The following is an 18,070-nucleotide window of genomic DNA, read 5'->3' on the forward strand; positions in this document are numbered from 1 at the left end:
GCAGGGAAAAGGTTAAGAATAACAGGGCTTTTTCTACCAGGACACCTAAAATCAGAGCAGCCTAGTTATGTGTACATCCAATCCCATTGTAGCACAATTTCCAGCAAGCAGCAGTGACTCTTACCCCCAATTATATTTTTTCAGGTGTGCTTTTACCCAGTGCTCCCCCAACCCCCCAAAAATAGGGGCTGGTACTCACCAAGGAGTTGTTGCAGTAAGTGCAACACTTTTTAACAAAAGAGAGAGAAAGTGGGTGGGGGTGCGCACGCCGGTACTGCACACCCTTGAGTACCCCCTGACAAAAGCACTAGTTTTACCAAGTTCTTTAGTACTGTTTTGGCTGTGACCTGCTGTTTTTGAACATACACATTTGTAGATAATGTGTACTGTTAGTGAATTTTCTTATTTTTATTCATCATTAGTAGTCAATATGATTGCGTGTTATGTGAAGAAGGGGATGTGAGTGATGGAAACAAGTACACACATATCTGATAAAGGACCCCTGACCATTAGGTCCAGTCGTGGCCAACTCGGGGGTTGCAATGCTCCTCTCGCTTTATTGGCCAAGGGAGCTGGCGTAAAGCTTCCAGGTCATGTGGCCAGCATGACTAATCCGCTTCTGGCGAACCTGAGCAGTGCATGGAAATGCCGTTTACCTTCCCGCCGGAGCGGTACCTATTGATCTACTTGCACTTTGACGTGCTTTTGAACTGCTAGGTTGGCAGGAGCAGGGACCAAGCAACAGGAGCTCATCCCGTCACGGGGATTCGAACCGCCAACCTTCTGATCGGCAAGTCCTAGGCTCTGTGGTTTAACCCACAGCGCCACCCGCGTCCTCACATAGATGATACTAGAGTATTAATTGGAATGGGCAGTGATGTTGGTTGTGTTTTTCTCAGAACATTTGCAGAGGGTTTTTTTTTAGTATATTGGGGGGTGTATATTGATCTTTAGGGTCTTGCATGGTGTACCCTGAAGAAGTGATGGTACGGTGTCAGCAGGCTTTTCTTTCTCCTTTAAGGCTGCAATCTGAAGTACCTATATCAGGATGCAGGACTTGGTGGGGCTTAACATGCACATAAGCATGGTTAAAGTCAGTGCACAGATACTGTTCCAAGATTGAAACGCAGATGCAACTGGATGTCCACAAATGGACACCACAAATCCAACCTGTATTTGCTGGGGACAGGGATATTTCAATGAAACAAAGGGTATGGCAAGCACATGCAATCTGAAATTGATTGTGCACATTGAAATTTGGGGGAAGCACTCTCAGGACTGAACTGCTATGATAGGGATTTGATGGTTGCCTGAATACTTAAGGTGTGGCTGCCCTTGCTCAGGTCCCTTTCTTTGGCACTGGAGGCTGGTAGGGTTTTGCATTCATGTCTAATTGTAGCCTTCGGCAAGGATGCATCCGTCTTGCTGGAACCTGCCAAGTAGAGTTGTTCTGGACCTGGGTAAGACCTGCAGGAACCAGAGAGAGAGCACAGCAAATGTTCCCACGCCTGAAGTGTTTACTGGACACAGCAAGAGAATACCAGGTCATGAATTATAGTATTGGACCTGTAGCACATGTTCCCTGTCTGTTCTTTTGTGGATCTTCACCTGAGGCACTGTAAACAACTTACAGTAATGTCCTTAAAGCATGTTCCAAGAAAAGTAGAGATTTTATAGATGTCACAGCTCTTTTATCCAAAATCCATAGTTGTCCTTGCAGTTTATAAACAGTATGTAAACAGTATGTCAAGTACTAGTTCAGGCATTACAAGATTGTTTGTGGCATTCTAATCTAACTGAAAGCATGGGGTTGGGATTGATGGGATGATTGCACTATGAGCTCTTGAGCATTTCTCCCTGACTTATAGCTAAGGGATTAGTTTGATTTTGATTTACTGTAGCTTAGCAGAACATTTGAGACGCACACTGGAAATTCTTGGTCTTCTTTTGGTTGTTTGGTGTTCTCCAAAATGAGATATGGGCTTGTTCTACTTGTTCTTGAAACTGCATACTTAGTCTTAGCAAAATAGCCTCTTTCATTTAGAGAGAAGTTATTTTGCTAAATGTCAGAATACAATCTTAAGAGGGTAAGAAAAAGAAGCAAGTTTATTTTAAAGTTTCAGTAGATGGACGGGGGCTAGAGGAGTAAAGGGTCAACACTTTGTTCAGTTGCTGTTTGCCTTTTGCCTTCTTGTATATTAAAATTCTGTTTCCTGACTATCCTTCTTGCCTTTGTAAAAATGATGTGTACAAAATTCACACTGGGAGGTGAATTTTTTCATTAAGTGCCATCACTGCATATGGCACTTTTGGCAGGCCGTTCCTCTTATACTTTCTAATGTAAAATTTGATATGGGGAAGAAAATTGAAGTATTGCAGAAAATGGGAGCATAATACGTTTAGTTCAACTATGTGTATTAGGCACAGCTACAGTAAGGGACAGGGAAAGGGCCTTCATGTCTACCTTATGTTTACCCTTGTACAGAAGAGATCTCACCAGGACCACTGTTACATTTAAAACCTGCAATCGCTAGCTTAGTTCTTAGTTATCAGGAGGTAACTTTCCTTGAGGAGAGTTGATCACATAATTACGAATTGCAAGTTTTCTTGGTGTATCTTGTGAACCATTTGATATTCGCAGGTTGCTATTGTGCTGTATTTTCCTTCATCCAAAACTGTGAGGCAGGTCTTACTATTATTGGGGCAGTTGCTAAGGGAGAGTGGAACTCTTTCTTGGCACCCTGTTGTTGCTGCCCTGTTGATTGATAGTGCTGAGGCTTTTCTCTCGCCTCTTCTCCCCCCCCCCCCATCAGTTTTCACACACATTTTGCTTCCCAAGTTGTATGAATGAGGGGCCTGTTGCTTCAACAGTTTTGCAACTGGAGACAGAGTCCAAATGAGTATATAATTGTGTGAATACAAAAGTAGTGAAATCCCTAGCATGTACAGTTGTTGTTGTTGTTGTTTAGTTGTTTAGTCGTGTCCGACTCTTTGTGACCCCATGGACCAGAGCATGCCAGGCACTTCTGTCTTCCACTGCCTCCCGCAGTTTGGTCAGACTCGTGTTTGTAGCTTCGAGAACACTGTCCAACCATCTTGTCCCCTTCTCCTTGTGCCCTCCATCTTTCCCCACATCAGGGTCTTTTCCAGGGAGTCTTCTCTTCTCATGAGGTGGCCAAAGTATTGGAGCCTCAGCTTCACAATCTGTCCCTTCAGTGAGCAATCAGGGCTAATTTCCTTAAGAATGGATGCGTTTGATCTTCTTGCAGTCCATGGGACTCTCAAGAGTCTCCTCCAGCACCATAATTCAAAAGCATCAATTCTTCGGCGATCAGCCTTCTTTATGGTCCAGCTCTCACTTCCATAGCATGTACAGTAGTCACGTAAACAATAATAAGTAAAGGTAAAGGGACCCCTGACCATTAGGTCCAGTCGTGACCGACTCTGGGGTTGCGGCGCTCATCTCGCATTATTGGCCGAGGGAGCCGGCGTACAGCTTCCGGGTCATGTGGCCAGCATGATGAAGCCGCTTCTGGCGAACCAGAGCAGCGCACGGAAACGCTGTTTACCTTCCCACTGGAGGGGTACCTATTTATCTACTTGCACTTTGACATGCTTTCAAACTGTTAGGTTGCAGGAGCAGGGACCGAGCAACGGGAGCTCATCCCGTCGCGGGGATTCGAACTGCCGACCTTCTGACTGGCAAGTCCTAGGCTCTGTGGTTTAACCTACAGCGCCACCCGTGTCCCACGTAAACAATAAGCCCCTATTCAGAGTGTGCAGATTGGGCACACAAACTCTTGTGTCGGATGCCTTATCACCTTAAGGATGTTTCCACATCTTTGATCTAATCAAAACTGATGCAAAGGTAGTTTCTTGTTTAAAAACATAATAAGAGCTCTTCTGGATCAGGCCAGTGGCTCATGTAGTCCAGCATCCTGCTCTCACAATCACCAACCAGAGGTCTGTAGGTAGCCTGTAAGCAGGATCTGAGTGCAACAGCACTCTTCCCCTCCGGTGGTTTCTAGCAAATGGAATTCGGCAGTATCTGTTTTATGACATTTTATCCCATCCTCCCACCTAGGAGCTCAGGGTGACGCGTGTTCTTCCCACCTTCCCATTTTATCCTAAACTGGTGAGATTGATTAGGTTGCAAAAGAGTGACTGGTCCAATGTCACCAAGGGAGCTCTGTGGCTCAGTAAGGGATTGTACCCAAGCAAGCCTCCTCACTTCTGGGCACATACTCCAAACTCTGCACCACGCTGGCTTTGGCCAGCCTAATCTGATGCACTGACATAACTGGATGCTGGAGAAAAGGAACAGAGAGAGTTAAAACAGCCCCTGTTAGCCCCTCGTTGAGTCTAAAAGGCTCCTGCCTGGGTTTTGACTGCCAATGCATACAAACAAAGCTCCAGATTTTCTTATGTTCCTTAAATACTATTGAATGATCAGATCAGTCCATAGTAAAATAGCAGGCAAAGGAAAAAGTTTATTTTGTATGCAAACAAGCTTCTGAATAAAGAGTCATCTGGGGCACGTGATTCAGGATAGGACTCTGAGTACTTAAATAGGTCTCAGTGCTGCTTTTTACTGCTTGGATTGGATTTTGTTTGCTTCTAATTGTGCAAAATTTAAGTATTTTGGGTCTCATTGTGGAGAGATGACAAGAGGTATGGACTTAATAAAAATAGGCTAAAATCTAACACTCAAATATTTCGTAAATTTGACAAGATGGGAGGATGTTCCTTTTGCACAGATCATGAAGCTGCTTCAGAGGCTACACTTCATTAGGGAGAGGAGTTGTAAATGAAAAGGTGCCAAATATGCAGTGAAATCTGGAACTGAATGGCGTGGTTTATCATTCAGGGGGCGGGGGAATATGAGCTTTGCGTTTTTTCTTCTTGTCCTGGTGGGAGGACAGCGGCAAGTAGCTTACACAGGTCAATATTTGTTTTTCAGATTCCACTGCTCTCCAAAGGCTTTGGCTGGAGTCTTCTCCAGCAGAACTCTCACCTTATCGCAGCCATGTTAACAGCAGGATGAAACTGGAGGCTGTCGTGGAGCAGCTGCAAAAGCAGAAGCAGCAGCAACAGCAAGCAGCCCCTCTGCAGATGGATTCCAGGGAGAGGCAACAGAGGCAGATGAGGGAAACCCAGCTGCATTATGCCCAGCAGCTGACAGTGCAGCAAGCTGCTCTCGGTGCCACATCTGGAAAGGCTCCAGGTGGCCCCCTCCTTGGTCCTTCTGCCCGAGTCCCACCTGTGCTTGGGGCTGCCCAGACGTTTGATCAGAGCAGTATGAACTCGGAGGAGGAGGAGGAAGAAGAAGAGGAGGAGGAGGAAGAGGAGGGAGGAGAAGAAGATTTGGAAGATGGTGACCTTGAGGATGATGCACCAAGAACTGGGAAAGAGTCATGTTCCGCTTTGAAGTATTTTCATGCTTCCAAAGTTGTCCCCCACAACCAAAGAGTGGCTTCTTCCTCTAATCCTTTGCCTATTCTAGGAGGGCAGCGGGGACAGCAGGGAAAGGATGAGCAGAGTAATGAGTCTGCCAACCCTCCATATTGTGGTTCATCATCTGGAAGGCAGGCCTGGAGGCTGGATGAGCAGCTCAAGCAGGTCAGTAATAGTGGTTGTTACCCCTGCCACTCGGGTTGACTGTTGGTGGTCCTGGAAGCAGGCACTTCCCTTGAGGGGATTCCATTGGTGCAGCCTTTGCCAACCTGGTGCCCTGCAGATGTTTTGGACTGCAAGTTCCATCAGCTGGTCAGGGCTGATGGGAGTGGTAGTCTAAAAGCACCTGCAGGTAGTAGGTTGGCAGAAAGCTGTGTTAGAGCTTGCCAAATGACTGTCTTGGGCAGATCAAGTATCAGTCAATTAAATCTTTATTACGGTCATAGACCAGCATAAGGGCAGATCAAGTAGTTTACCTGCCTATAATATAATAGGAAAGACTGCAGCACTGTGGTGAAGGCTATTGCAGTCCAATCCCTTGAGAAATGTCAGTTCTGAAAAGGGGGAAAGGTAAATCATAGAGTTGGAAGGGACCCTTGACGGTTCACCTAGTCCAAACCCCTGCAATGCAGGAATCTCAACTAAAGCATCCAGGACACATGACCCTCCAACCTATGTTTAAAGACCTCCACCTTTCATGGGAGTCTGTCAAACTGCTCTTACTGTCAGAAAGTTCTTCCTGATGTTTAGTCGGAATCTCCTTTCTTGAATCCATTGGTTTAGGTCCTCTCCTCCAGAGCAGGAGAAAACAAGCCTGCCCCATCTGCTGTGTGACAGCCCCCTAGCCATTTGAAGATGGCCACCATATCTCCTCTCAGTCTCCTCCCTCCCAGGCCAAACGCACCCATCTCCCTCAACCATTCCCCACAAGACCCTTTCTCATCCTGGTCACCCTCCTCTGCATACATTGCAGCTTCTCAATATCCTTCTTAAATTGTGCACCAAAACTGGATACAGTATTCCAGATGTGGTCTGGCCAAGTTATAGGAGTGGTCCTATAACTTCCCATTAACCTAGACATTATACTTCGATAGATGAAGCCTAGAATATCATTAGCTTTTTTTGCTGCTGCATCACTTTGTTGGCTCGTGTTAAGCTTGTGGTCTGCTAAGACCCTTAGATCCTTTTCACATCTACTACTAGCAATCCAGGTGTCCCCTGACTTATATTTGTGCAGCTGGTACCTGTAGACTGTCATGCAGCCCCTTTGTAGCTTTTTCAAAAACAGAAGGGAAGCCTTTTGCTTTTTGCAGCTCCTGCCTGCCACTGTGGGCCCAGGAAGGGAAGGTGAAGTGCATGGCATGAATGTGGCGAACCCTCTGAGCACAGCCTGGGACGTCTCCCCTGCTCTCTTAACATTTTCCATTTGCAGCTAATGCTGGCAGTTTGATATTGTTGATATTGTGTGACTCTTCTGTGGTCAAAGAGCTTTTCGGGTGTTGCAATTCAAATCATGCAGTGTGATGCAACTGGCAGAAGTTCAGCCAGTCTGCTGAGTCAATTATAAATTGGTCTCTAGGTGTTCATGAACCATTTTGCATGGGGGTTGACTGACCTTTAGTAGCACATCCTCTTTGCTTTTTTCTGAGGAGTGATTACTCTAAATGGTTCTAGAGAATTAGCATGTTGGTATTTTACAGCAAGTACAAAAGACACAGGTGGCGCTGTGGGTTAAACCACAGAGCCTAGGACTTGCCAGTCAGAAGGTCGGCGGTTCGAATCCCCGCAACAGGGTGAGCTCCCGTTTCTTAGTCCCTGCCCCTGCCAACCTAGCAGTTCGAAAGCATGTCAAAGTGCAAGTAGATAAATAGGTACCGCTCCAGCGGGAAGGTAAACGGTGTTTCCGTGCGCTGCTCTGGTTCGCCAGAAGCGGCTTCATCATGCTGGCCACATGACCCGGAAGCTGTACGCCGGCTCCCTTGGCCAATAAAGCGAGATGAGCGCCACAACCCCAGAGTCGGTCACGACTGGACCTAATGGTCAGGGGTCCCTTTACCTTTATCTTACAAAAGAAAAAAGGAAAAAATCCTGTGGTACCTTAAAGTTGAGCTGTTTTGCAGTAGCATCAGTGTTTGTGAAGTATAGTCTATTTCTTGCTCCTGATGAAATGTCATCCTCAGGTGAGAGAGAGATATGACAGAAGTGTGTGTGTGTGTGTGTGTGTGTGTGTACACACACACACAGAGAGAGAGAGAGAGAGAGAGAGAGAGAGAGAGATCTGTGTACCCATATGGGAAGAAAACACAATAAAGGTCATAGCATGCAATAGGTTCAGCTTCTGCCATTTCTGTGCATGGATGAAATGTATACAGATTAGTCCCATGACCATTCACAACAGCAGTAACTGGTGTTGCAGTGAGCACATCTGCAAAAGGAGCAGGGGGAGTGTCAGTCAGGTGGTGGCAAGCCGTCTGGCAAATGATCATTGGCCCTCCACAGATAAACTGCACAGCTCAGTTGAGCTTTTTTTTTTTTTTTTTTTAATAATATTTTATTAAGTTTTCTCAAGAATAAAGACCACAAAGATAACAAAAAAAACAACAACATCAGAGACAGAAAAAGAAAAATTACAATAATCAAAAATCAAAAATTCCACACAGAAAACAAAAAGATAAGAAAAATAAAAATAAAAATCTCTCCTTTCAAATTCTCAACATTCTTTAACTTATTTTCCTGACTTCCTCTCACCTCCCTCCCTGTATTCCATTTTAAATTTAATTCAGCAAATTCATAGCCACTTGTCTTACCCTTAGTTATATGTCCCCATGTGATATTTACCTCATATTTTCATTTATAATCAACCCATTCTTACAAATTCTTATTTCCCCAATTTCATCTTGTCCTCAAATCTTTAAAATTCTTAGATTTAAACCATTGCTAAAGCCAATTACTTCCTTTCCGGCATCTCAGTATTTCATTAGAATTACACTAATTCCATAAATATGAATTTATTACAAAAGCATTTCTCATTTTAAGTTTCTCCAACGTCCCTTTTCCTGGTTCCGGATAATGTCAGTCCTTAAGTCTTTAACCCTTGTCAGTCCGGCGTTCTAATATCTGAGGCACTCAAGTCACCTCCAGGCCCCCTCTGCGAGTTTTCTTGTTTCTGTTTGTAGTTACATAGATCCTTGTTCCCTGTTGTATTCTTTCGCATTTTCTTCTCTTTCTCTTTTCTTTCTTTTTCTCCCCAAAGAGAAACAGTTGAGCTTTTGATGTATAGAAATCCTACTGGACAATTACCATCTGCCATATCACAACCTGCTCGATATAAGCCGACCCTGACAGAGGTGTGCAATCTGTGTCATTGTAAATAGTGTGATGTGAATTCTGTCACTATTCTGTCATGCTATGTGAAGGTGCTGTGCTGGCTGTTCAATGTGAGCAGTCCCTAAATAATTCCAGAAATTCCTGGCCTTTAATGTTATAAATAGCCAATGGTGAAGGGAGTGCTGGGTGCCAACGGTTTGCATTCCTGTTTGTTTACTTAGAACAATAGAATTGTAGAGTTGGAAGAGACCCCCGAGGGTAATCTAGTACAACCCCCTTCAGTGCAGGAATCTCAATACGTGGTTCCCCATCCAATTTGAAATCATACTGGACCCTGCTTAGCTTTGTAAATGGGCTTGCTTGCTTGCTTGCTTTATTTTAGGATTTTTATTCTGGCATTTTACTTTACAGAGTTTTCATATCTAGTTAAAAACAATACATACCTTTAAAATAAAAACATTCTAAACAATAAAATAGCAGATATCAGGCAAACTGAAAACTAATGAAATGAACAGGTCTTCAGCCTACATTGGATGGTCCACAGAGAGGGGGCTAAGCAAGTTTAACAGAATCGTTGAATTGTAGAGTTGGAAGTGGTGCTCAAGGGTCATCTAGTCCAACTCTGCAATGCGGGAATTACAGCTAAAGAGTCCTTGACAGGACCAGCCAACCTCTGTTTGAAAACCTCCATGAAATCAGAGCCCATCACCTTCTGAGGGAGTCCGTTCTACTGTTGAGCAGCTCCTACAGCCAGCAAGTTCTTCCTAATCTTTAGTCGGCATCTCTTTTCTTGTCATTTGAATAGTTTGGTTCTCCCATCTGGAGCAGGAGAAAACAAGCTTGCTTCATCTTCCATGGGACAACCCTCTAACTATTTGAACATACCACCTCGGTCTCCTCTTCTCCAGGTGAAGCATGTAGCCTCATGAGACATAGTTTCTAGCCACATCTGGAAACCACATCTGGGCACTGCACTCAAGTAGGCCTTTCCCTCTGTGCCCACCAGCTGTGCTTCTGATGGTGGCAGGATACACAGAAGGATCTCTCTCACTGACTTCAGTGGACAGCTGGTGTGTATGGGGAAAGCTGGTTCTCTTCCGTTTCCTAAGCCCATCTTGCTTAAGACTTTAATGGACATACTGAGCAGTTTCAGCTGTGCTTGGAAATAGACCCACAGGTCGAGCAACATGCTTCAAGGCCTGGGTTTGGTCAGCACTTTTCACAGCTATAACCGAAGTTCCTGAATGCCCTCCAAAATCAGCCCACGTGGAGTTTGTTATCAGTCATCCAGTCCTGATGTCTCAAGGAGGACAGTGTTACAAGCCAGGACTGGTCAGCCTACAGTACTCCACCTGCTTTTGGGACTCCCTCTTCCAGCAGCCCCAGCCATCATGGCTACTCATCAGGGAAAATGGGGGTTATCTGCCCATATCTGAAGGAGCTACAGGCTACCCACCCTGTTTCAGGCTATGGTGGGCAGTCGCTCCAGAGCATTCATGGGCACATGATATAGTGATGGCTACTAGCTTAGTTGGCTTTGAAAGAAGGCTAGGTAAATTTGCAGGAAACATCTGTCTTTGACTGTTGGTCATAGATGGTCATATGTAAACTCCAGGTTGATTTAGAAGTTGATCAGGAGGCAAAGATGAGAGCTGTTGCCATCATACCCTGCTTACTGGCTTCCTTAAGGCATCTGGTGGACCAGCTCCCCTCACCCCATACCCTTGGCAGAGCCTAATGAGATTGTAGTCCCACAACATCAAATGCTTACCCTTGTGCAGGTGGAAGAAATGGAATCATTTGATCTCTCTTGGTAATGTTCTTCTGTCAGATAGTTAGCATGTTCTCCTTAAATGGTGTTTTACATTGACCAGTACATATGTTTGATCTAAAAATGGCTCTCTGCTGCAGTAACTTCACTTGAAATTGACACTCTGAACCAAAATGTGTTTTTGGCATGATGCCACTTTCCCCGCTCTTCAAACTCATTTTAAAACTCGAGCTCCATCCCACTGTAGGCAAGTCCTGTTTTCAGTTGCTAAATACTACTGGAAGGCAGGCAGGTGGTGATGCCTGGCTGCTTGGAGTTCCATTCAGCCTCCCACAGTCAAGTAAATAATTGTAGAGCACCCTTGCAGACAAAAGAGCTGGCTCAGCTTATGACACAGGGGCGGTGAGAATCTTGTCAGCACAAAATGAGGAGGGAAGGGTTGGCCGCTTGTCAAGGGACTGGCAAATCCCCAAAGGAAAGCAGAGGGAGCCATTTCGGCTTTTTAACTCCCCTAAGCTTCCCAGATCCATCTGGGCTCAGTCGGCTACAGTAGGAAGGTTATTATGGCCGGCTGCAATTGAGCAGAGGAGAAATGAAAACTTTGCAGGGGAAGGGTGTTCCTTGCAGAGGTGTGGGCCCCTCTCCAGTTGTAGGCATAGCTGAATACTTACTCAGGTTACCAGGGAGAAGAAGAAGTGCAGAGAGAATTGCATCAAGTTCTGTTCACTTGGGGTAATATTTCACAGCAAGTTACATAACTCTTCCACTGCATGTTTAAAATTTATATGACTTTGTTGCATAGAAACAGTGGCACAGATTTTCAAGCAGATAAGTTTATCTTAATATGTGTACACTTGTGGATGTTTGAGTTCTCCATCAGATCCATTTAAGATGTGTCAGATTGAGGTCAAAAGCGAAGAAACAGTCTTGAAGTCCGGAAGCTGAATGTGGTATGGTATGGGTTTATTATTATTTTAAGCCTTGCACATGCAGCACAATGCTCAGTTTAGATGCTGATGATGAATTTGGAATCTGAAGCATCTCTGCCATGAACATAAAATCTTCGAATGCTCTCACACACATAAATTTATGGCTGGAGGAGAAAATGTGATGCTCCTAGGACAGTGTTCAAAATAGTCATGTCCTTGCATTGAAATTTGTTATTTATTTTCTCTTGATGTCCCAAGTCCATTTGTGGTACCTCGGGTTACATACGCTTCAAGTTACATACGCCTCAGGTTACAGACTTCGCTAACACAGAAATAGTGCTTCAGATTAAGAACTTTGCTTCAGGATGAGAACAGAAATCATGCTTCGGCGGCAGCAGGAGGCCCCATTAGCTAAAGTGGTGCTTCAGGCAGGTTAAGAACAGTTTCAGGTTAAGAACAGACCTCTGGAACGAATTAAGTACTTAACCTGAGGTGCCACTGTAATATGAATTTTAATCTGCTTGGGACAGGAACTGCTGTCTTGTTTGTTGCACTCTTTGCAAAGTTCTGTCACTGTATAGTGACTAAAACATCTGGAATGTAGCTAAGCAGACAGAAGCAAGGTTGATTCTGAGTGACTGAGGCCATTTATGTCTCTGGGACAGGACACCTGCATCTATCCCAGTGGCCAGTATTAAGGATGGACAGCAAGTCCAGCCTTCATTGCAACCAGGGCTTTTTTCAGCTGGAACTCACTGGAACTCAGTTCCTGCAGCTCTCAGAGGGATCCTTTGCTATTTTAGGAGAACAAGGAAGGTGTCCGTGGTGAGTTCTGGCACCTAGAAGAATTGCACAGATTGTAACCAAGAATGCCATTGAATGTGGAGATGCACAGCAACTATTTACTTAGTTGAGAGAAAATAATAGAGGCAGTGGTACTTGGAGCACTGCTGGGGTAGAGGCAAGTGCCCTGTCCCAGAGACATGATTGGTCCCAATCCCTGAAAATCAACTTTGCTTCTGTCTTCTGAACTACATCCTAGATTCAGTTTTGTAGCGGTTGCTGTGGAAAGTGAGGGGTGTGTGTGCAAAGATGTGTGATCAAACTGGTGTCTGGATGCAGCAGTGGGATGGATAAGGTCTAATGAACTACTTCTGGATCCTGGCAGGATGGACACTCTGTCGGTGAGTGGTTCCCAGGTCTAGGAAGTAATTCAGATGCCTGTGCTGGATGGGGTTGCTCTCTCCCTGAAGGAGTAAGTGCGTAGTTAAGAGGTGCTCCTGGATCCAGCTCTGTTGCTGAATGCACAGGCGTTCTTGGTGGCTAGGAGTGCCTTTTACGGCCTTCAATTGGTAAGATCACTACGGTCAATCTTGGATTGGGTTAGTTTGAGCACAGTTGTCCATGCATTGCTAATCTCTTGGTTGGATTACTACAATGCACCATGTGTGGGGCAGCCTTTGGCTGAGTTGGAAGGTGCAGCTAGTGCAAAACCAAATGACTAGGTTGCTGGGGCGGGGGGCAAAATAACCTCAGCCTGCTTGCAGGATATGTGCTGGTTGCTAATCTGCTACTGGGCAAAGTTCAAAGTGTTGGTACCAACATATAAGGCCCTTTACAGCTCAGGACCAGGTTACTTGAGACCCTGCCTTATCCCGTAAATGCACAGGGGATAGTTGCAGTCGCAGGACAGTTTCTCCTGCAAGTTCCAAAGATTTCAGAATCCTGCTCCACAGTAACCTGGAGCAGGGCTTTTCTGTGGAATAGTATTCCTGTCAAAATAAGACAGGCACCCACTGTCTGCACTTTCCAGAAACAACTGGAGACATTTTTGTTCCAGCTGGTTAAATGGGTCTTTGCCACGAGTGTCTAGTTTGTATGGTTTTATCATAGGTGTGTAATCTGATATGTGTAGCATCTGGGAGGGACTTAGTCAGCCTGCAGGCTTCATTTTGAAAATAGGTCTCTAAGCTGAGCTCATGGTTACAGCGTAAACCTAGTATTTGTTGCCCCCACTGCTGACCTGCCCACTCTGAGTAACTTGTGTGTTGAAGAGTTCTGGAGAACTAAGCAGCTTGCCACACTTTTGTGACATTTTGGTTGGTCCCAACTGGGGCGTTGCCTAACCATGGATTTTAAAGTTGTTAAGGAAGTCTAACGAAAGAGTCAACTGGTCAACTACACATGCAAAATTTAGTGTATTTCCTTTTTTGTCATACTTAACCTTGATTGGTTTCATGTTTCTCAAGCATTTAGAAAGCCACAGGAGCTTTCACACCACTTGCTGGTGGGGGGTGGGGTGGGAGAAGGATTTCCCAGCTCTTATTATTATACTTATTTCTTAGTCTTCTGCCTTTTCCCCAGAAAGGGACTCAAGGCAGCTCATGCAAAGTATAACAGGCAATAGAAGGTGTACATTGGGGGGCGGTGTATGTGTGGGAGAGAGAATTACTACAGCATTCTTCTCTGCTAGTGCTTAAGAGCTTCCAGCACAGGATAGTAAACCTGATCTTATCATAGTGTTGTACTACAACAGTTTTTCTTTTTAACAGCATCTGGTTCACTTCTGAGGGCTCCTCTCTCCACCCACAGAAGGAATTTCTGCTGCTTCCCCAGGAATCTTCAAATACCCCACCACCACCACCTCTCTCACTTCTGTGTGTGTGTGGCAAAGCTGGTGGGCAAAACCAGAACATATCCTTGGTCAACCTTTCCTTGTCTCAAAATGAGTGCTTATTCCTGGAGAATCCACCACTTTAGATATTCAAGCCTTGCTATTTTCTAAATAAATAGAATAGAAAAGGGGGGGGGGGTTACAAATCAAAGAGGACTAAAATAATGAAGATGGTTAGTCTGTGATTTGAAGAGCCATCGTCAGATACGCCTGAACCTCTTAATTTTCACGGCATTCACATTTTCAAATGGTCCTACATTCACTGCTGCTCCCATAACCTCTCAGTGGTAAGAACAATTCTCACAAATTCAGGCTGATGATTGGAGAAGGCTTTGGCCTTTCCCTGCCGGAGATTCTGGTTCAGCCATTGTGATTTGTACTTGAGGGCCTTGAGACTAGGCTACAGCAGCAATCTGTATGTGAGATTTGCTCATGTAGAACAATGTGGACCACAAGCTTAACATGAGTCAACCATGTGATGCAGCAGCAAAAAAAGCTAATGCTGTTCTAGGCTGCATCAACAGAAGTATAATGTCCAGATCAAGGGAAGTAATAGTACCACTCTATTATTCCTTGGTCAGACCCCACCTGGAATACTGTGTCCAATTCTGGGCCCCACAATTTAAGAAGGATGTTGACAAACTGGAACAGGTGCAGAGGAGGGCAACCAAGAGGATCAAGGGTCTGGAAACCAAGCCTTATGAGGAATGGTTGAAGGAGCTGGGTATGTTTAGCCTGGAAAAGAGGAGACTGAGAGGAGGTATGATAACCATCTTCAAATATATCAAGGGTTGCCTGTCACATGGAAGAGGGAACAACTTTGCTTTCTCCTGCCCTGGAGGGTAGGACTCAAACCAATGGCTTCAAGTTACAATAAAGGAGATTCCAACTAAACATCAGGAAGAACTTTCTGACAGAGCTGTTTGACAGTGGAACGGTCTCCCTCAGGAGATTGTGGACTCTTCTCCCTTGGAGGTTTTTAAGCAGATGTTCGGTTGCCATCTATCATAGATGCTTTAGTTAAGATTCCTGCATTGCAGGGGGTTGAACTACATGACTCTACGATTCTATGATTCTAAGACTAGTCACAGGTTGTTCCGCATTAAATGCCATGGCACTTCTTCGACAGGGTGAAACGCATTACAGCAACTGAAGCAACTGCAGGGTTGCAGTTTGCAGCCTTTCTGCTCTTAAGTTTGTTTCTGACATTTATAGCCCTAAATAGCTTGGGTGCGGCATATAGCAATATCAGATGCCTTTGTAGACATTGCTTTGAGCTCTTGGAGTGATTTTATAAGAATCTAGTGCACAAATATCTGAAATTACTTCCCTCTCTGAAAAATTGAGTGTTTCTATTACAATCATATCTGGGCCCAAAGGGCACAGTCCACTGGAAGTTTTCCTGTGTGGGTGCTGTTGGTAAAGGCTTAGCAGTGCTGGAATCCTTTTTCCATGGCCTGAATTTCTTGTGGAGGTGCTGCAAAACCATTGCTCTTTGGGCTGGCATTTGGTGGCTGAAGCTAAGCCACTCTGGAGTTTGTCAGTTCAGCCTTATATTTAGGTTTTGGTGCAGTTTTTATTTGGATGATGTGCTTTAGATTTTTATCTTTTTCTTTTAGTTTTGTTTTCAGGTGGTTGTGACCCCCCCCCCTTTAGGCTGGGGCAGGATATAAAGTCTCACAGATAAAATTAACTGCAAGTGTAATAAATAATAGGAAGCAAAGTGTTCAGTGGAGTGGGTGCATGGAGGAAAGCAGTTCTGGGAAGCACCAACAGAGAAATGGAACCGAGGGCGGCTGCCCATTTGACAGCAGTTGTTGAAAGAGTTGCACAGTATTAGGCAAAACGTTTTTGTCTTATGCTTCAGTTTTCTGTTGCACCAGTTTTTATAAGGTTTGCAGCAGCAAGTATTGCAATAACGGTAATAAATGCCTCTGATGGTCCTTGGCATGTTCCTCCAGAATGAAGGTGTCATAGGACTTTGATGTGAGAGATCTTAAGTGCTGCTACATCCCCTGCCAAAAGGCAGCCTTTTGAAGGCTAGAGTTCTGCATAGGCAGGGCCCATGGTGCATAAATGAAAGAAATGGTTCATCCTTTTGGTGGGAAAAGCTGCCCCATGGGAGGGGCCCTCCAACCATTTACAAGTTTGGCTTCTGAAGAAATAGAAATGGAGAAGTGTCGTTGTGTCAGGAATTTCCACTTCAGTCTTTGAGGAAAGGGTTAAGTGGCTTTGGGGGTGGGCAGTACTAGGGAAACTGAAATTGTTTTGGACATCTGAATTCCACTCTAATAAGATGTCCCAGGTGGCTGGGGAGTAATCCTAAAATAGCTGCAGCTCTTAATTGCTTTTGTAAAGTCAGGCTTGCAATCTCTGGGGAGGAACAGCTCCCTGGCATGCTTTGATAGCTGACTAACCTTAGAAGGTGTGTTTGTGGATCAGAGATGAAGGGGAATGTCGCCAGCAGGTTTTAGGGATGCCCCTAAGGCCTAAAGCTGCCTCTCTTTTCTTCTCTCTCTCTCTCTCTCTCTCTCTCTCTCTCTCTCTCACACACACACACACAGAGAGAGAGAGGAATCCTTATCTGTGATATGTCTGTTAGAGATTTCAGGTGAACACAAGGAACACAGCATTTACCACCACCCCTCTGCTTTGTAAAAGCTTTCTGGTGTTGATCCAAAACATGCCATAGCTAGCATGCACCATAGCCAAGTATGTATTCTAGTAAATATGCAGGAAAAGAAACTTCTAGAGTAACTACAAGTTGCCAGTGTGCAGCGAGTGGTCCAAGATCAGATGGGAGCAAAGACTTAAGCAGGAACAAGATGTGGAGGAGCAGGCAGGAGTTCAGTTACCTGCTCAGTTGCTTGAGGCAGGCAGGGGAAATGACTGCTAGGGTGAATCGGTTGGGGGAGGAAGTCCAGAAGCTTTTGTTTGTGTGCCTGGAGAAGGAGTGTATGACCTTTTTTACTTGGTTAGTGCCAAGGCTTTTTGTATTCTGTGTATTATTAATACAGTGGTACCTCGCAAGACGAAATTAATTCGTTCTGCGAGTTTTTTCGTCTTGCGAATTTTTCGTCTTGCGAAGCATGGATTTTGGAAAAGCTTCAAAAATCACCAAAGTCTTCAAAAACCTCAAAAAAGCCTACCACACCGCGTGCTATGAGTTGCTCCTCAAAGTCAAGTCGCAACTGCACCCCCTGAATGCACCCTGGGTATTAACGGTTTTAAGAAAAAGGAAACAAACTTGCAAGATGTTTTTGTCTTGCAAAGCAAGCCCATAGGGAAATTCGTCTTGTGAAGCAACTCAAAAAACGAAAAACTCTTTCGTCTTGCAAGTTTTTTGTCTTACGAGGCGTTCGTCTTGCGAGCTACCACTGTAATAATAAATATTAAGATGACTCATGTTGTGCAAGTGACCAAGAAACATGAAGGGTGAGAGAGCTGCTGCAGTAACCCGCAGCACCTGTGCCATATTTGTCTGGAGAACATGTAAATCTACTTGTAGCAAGTGCAAACTGGTTGCCTTGCTAGAAGAGAAGGTATAGCAACTTGAGGCCCACCTAGTCACACTTTGAGCTGTAGGACAAGACGCATAGTTTCTTGATAGAGCTGAGTGGACTGTGCTGGAACAGCAGCACAGGTGGGGTGCCACTACAGAGGAGAAAGATTGCCCATTGCAAGAGACAGCCCCCTGGAGGAACATGACACGCACAAGTAGGACTGTCAGGGTCCATGCTGTGTCATTGGAGCTGCAAAAGCAATTTTATGCTCTCATCTCAGATACCGATTCTGGGCCTGAGGAGCTAGGACAGCAGTTGCCAACCTCAGAATATACCAAAGTGGCTGTGAAAGGTACAGTGCACAGAATGATTCCTGCCACCCCCCAGAAGACGAAGAGACTGGAGGAGATGG

General features: G+C 44.9%; 1 protein-coding gene and 1 pseudogene across 3 annotated transcripts in view; one reads left to right on the top strand and one right to left on the bottom strand.

The window, feature by feature from the left end:
* The window catches only part of LOC307224656 (actin, cytoplasmic 3 pseudogene), a 39,626-nt pseudogene extending 39,405 nt beyond the window's left edge, over positions 1-221 (bottom strand). The window contains exon 1 of the transcript XR_013843868.1: positions 200-221. The product of XR_013843868.1 is annotated as an actin, cytoplasmic 3 pseudogene (transcript). The remainder of the gene's footprint in view (positions 1-199) is intronic.
* The window catches only part of ARID3B (AT-rich interaction domain 3B), a 57,686-nt gene that overhangs the window by 1,059 nt on the left and 38,557 nt on the right, over positions 1-18,070 (top strand). For both annotated transcript variants that reach the window (XM_079991604.1, XM_079991605.1), the window contains exon 2: positions 4,961-5,619. In XM_079991604.1, the coding sequence (XP_079847730.1) occupies positions 5,041-5,619 (579 nt within the window). In that variant the 5' untranslated portion in view covers positions 4,961-5,040. The remainder of the gene's footprint in view (positions 1-4,960; positions 5,620-18,070) is intronic.

The sequence above is a fragment of the Podarcis cretensis genome (genome assembly GCF_951804945.1).
Source record: "Podarcis cretensis genome assembly, chromosome: 9".
Classification (NCBI taxonomy): Eukaryota; Metazoa; Chordata; class Lepidosauria; order Squamata; family Lacertidae; genus Podarcis; species Podarcis cretensis.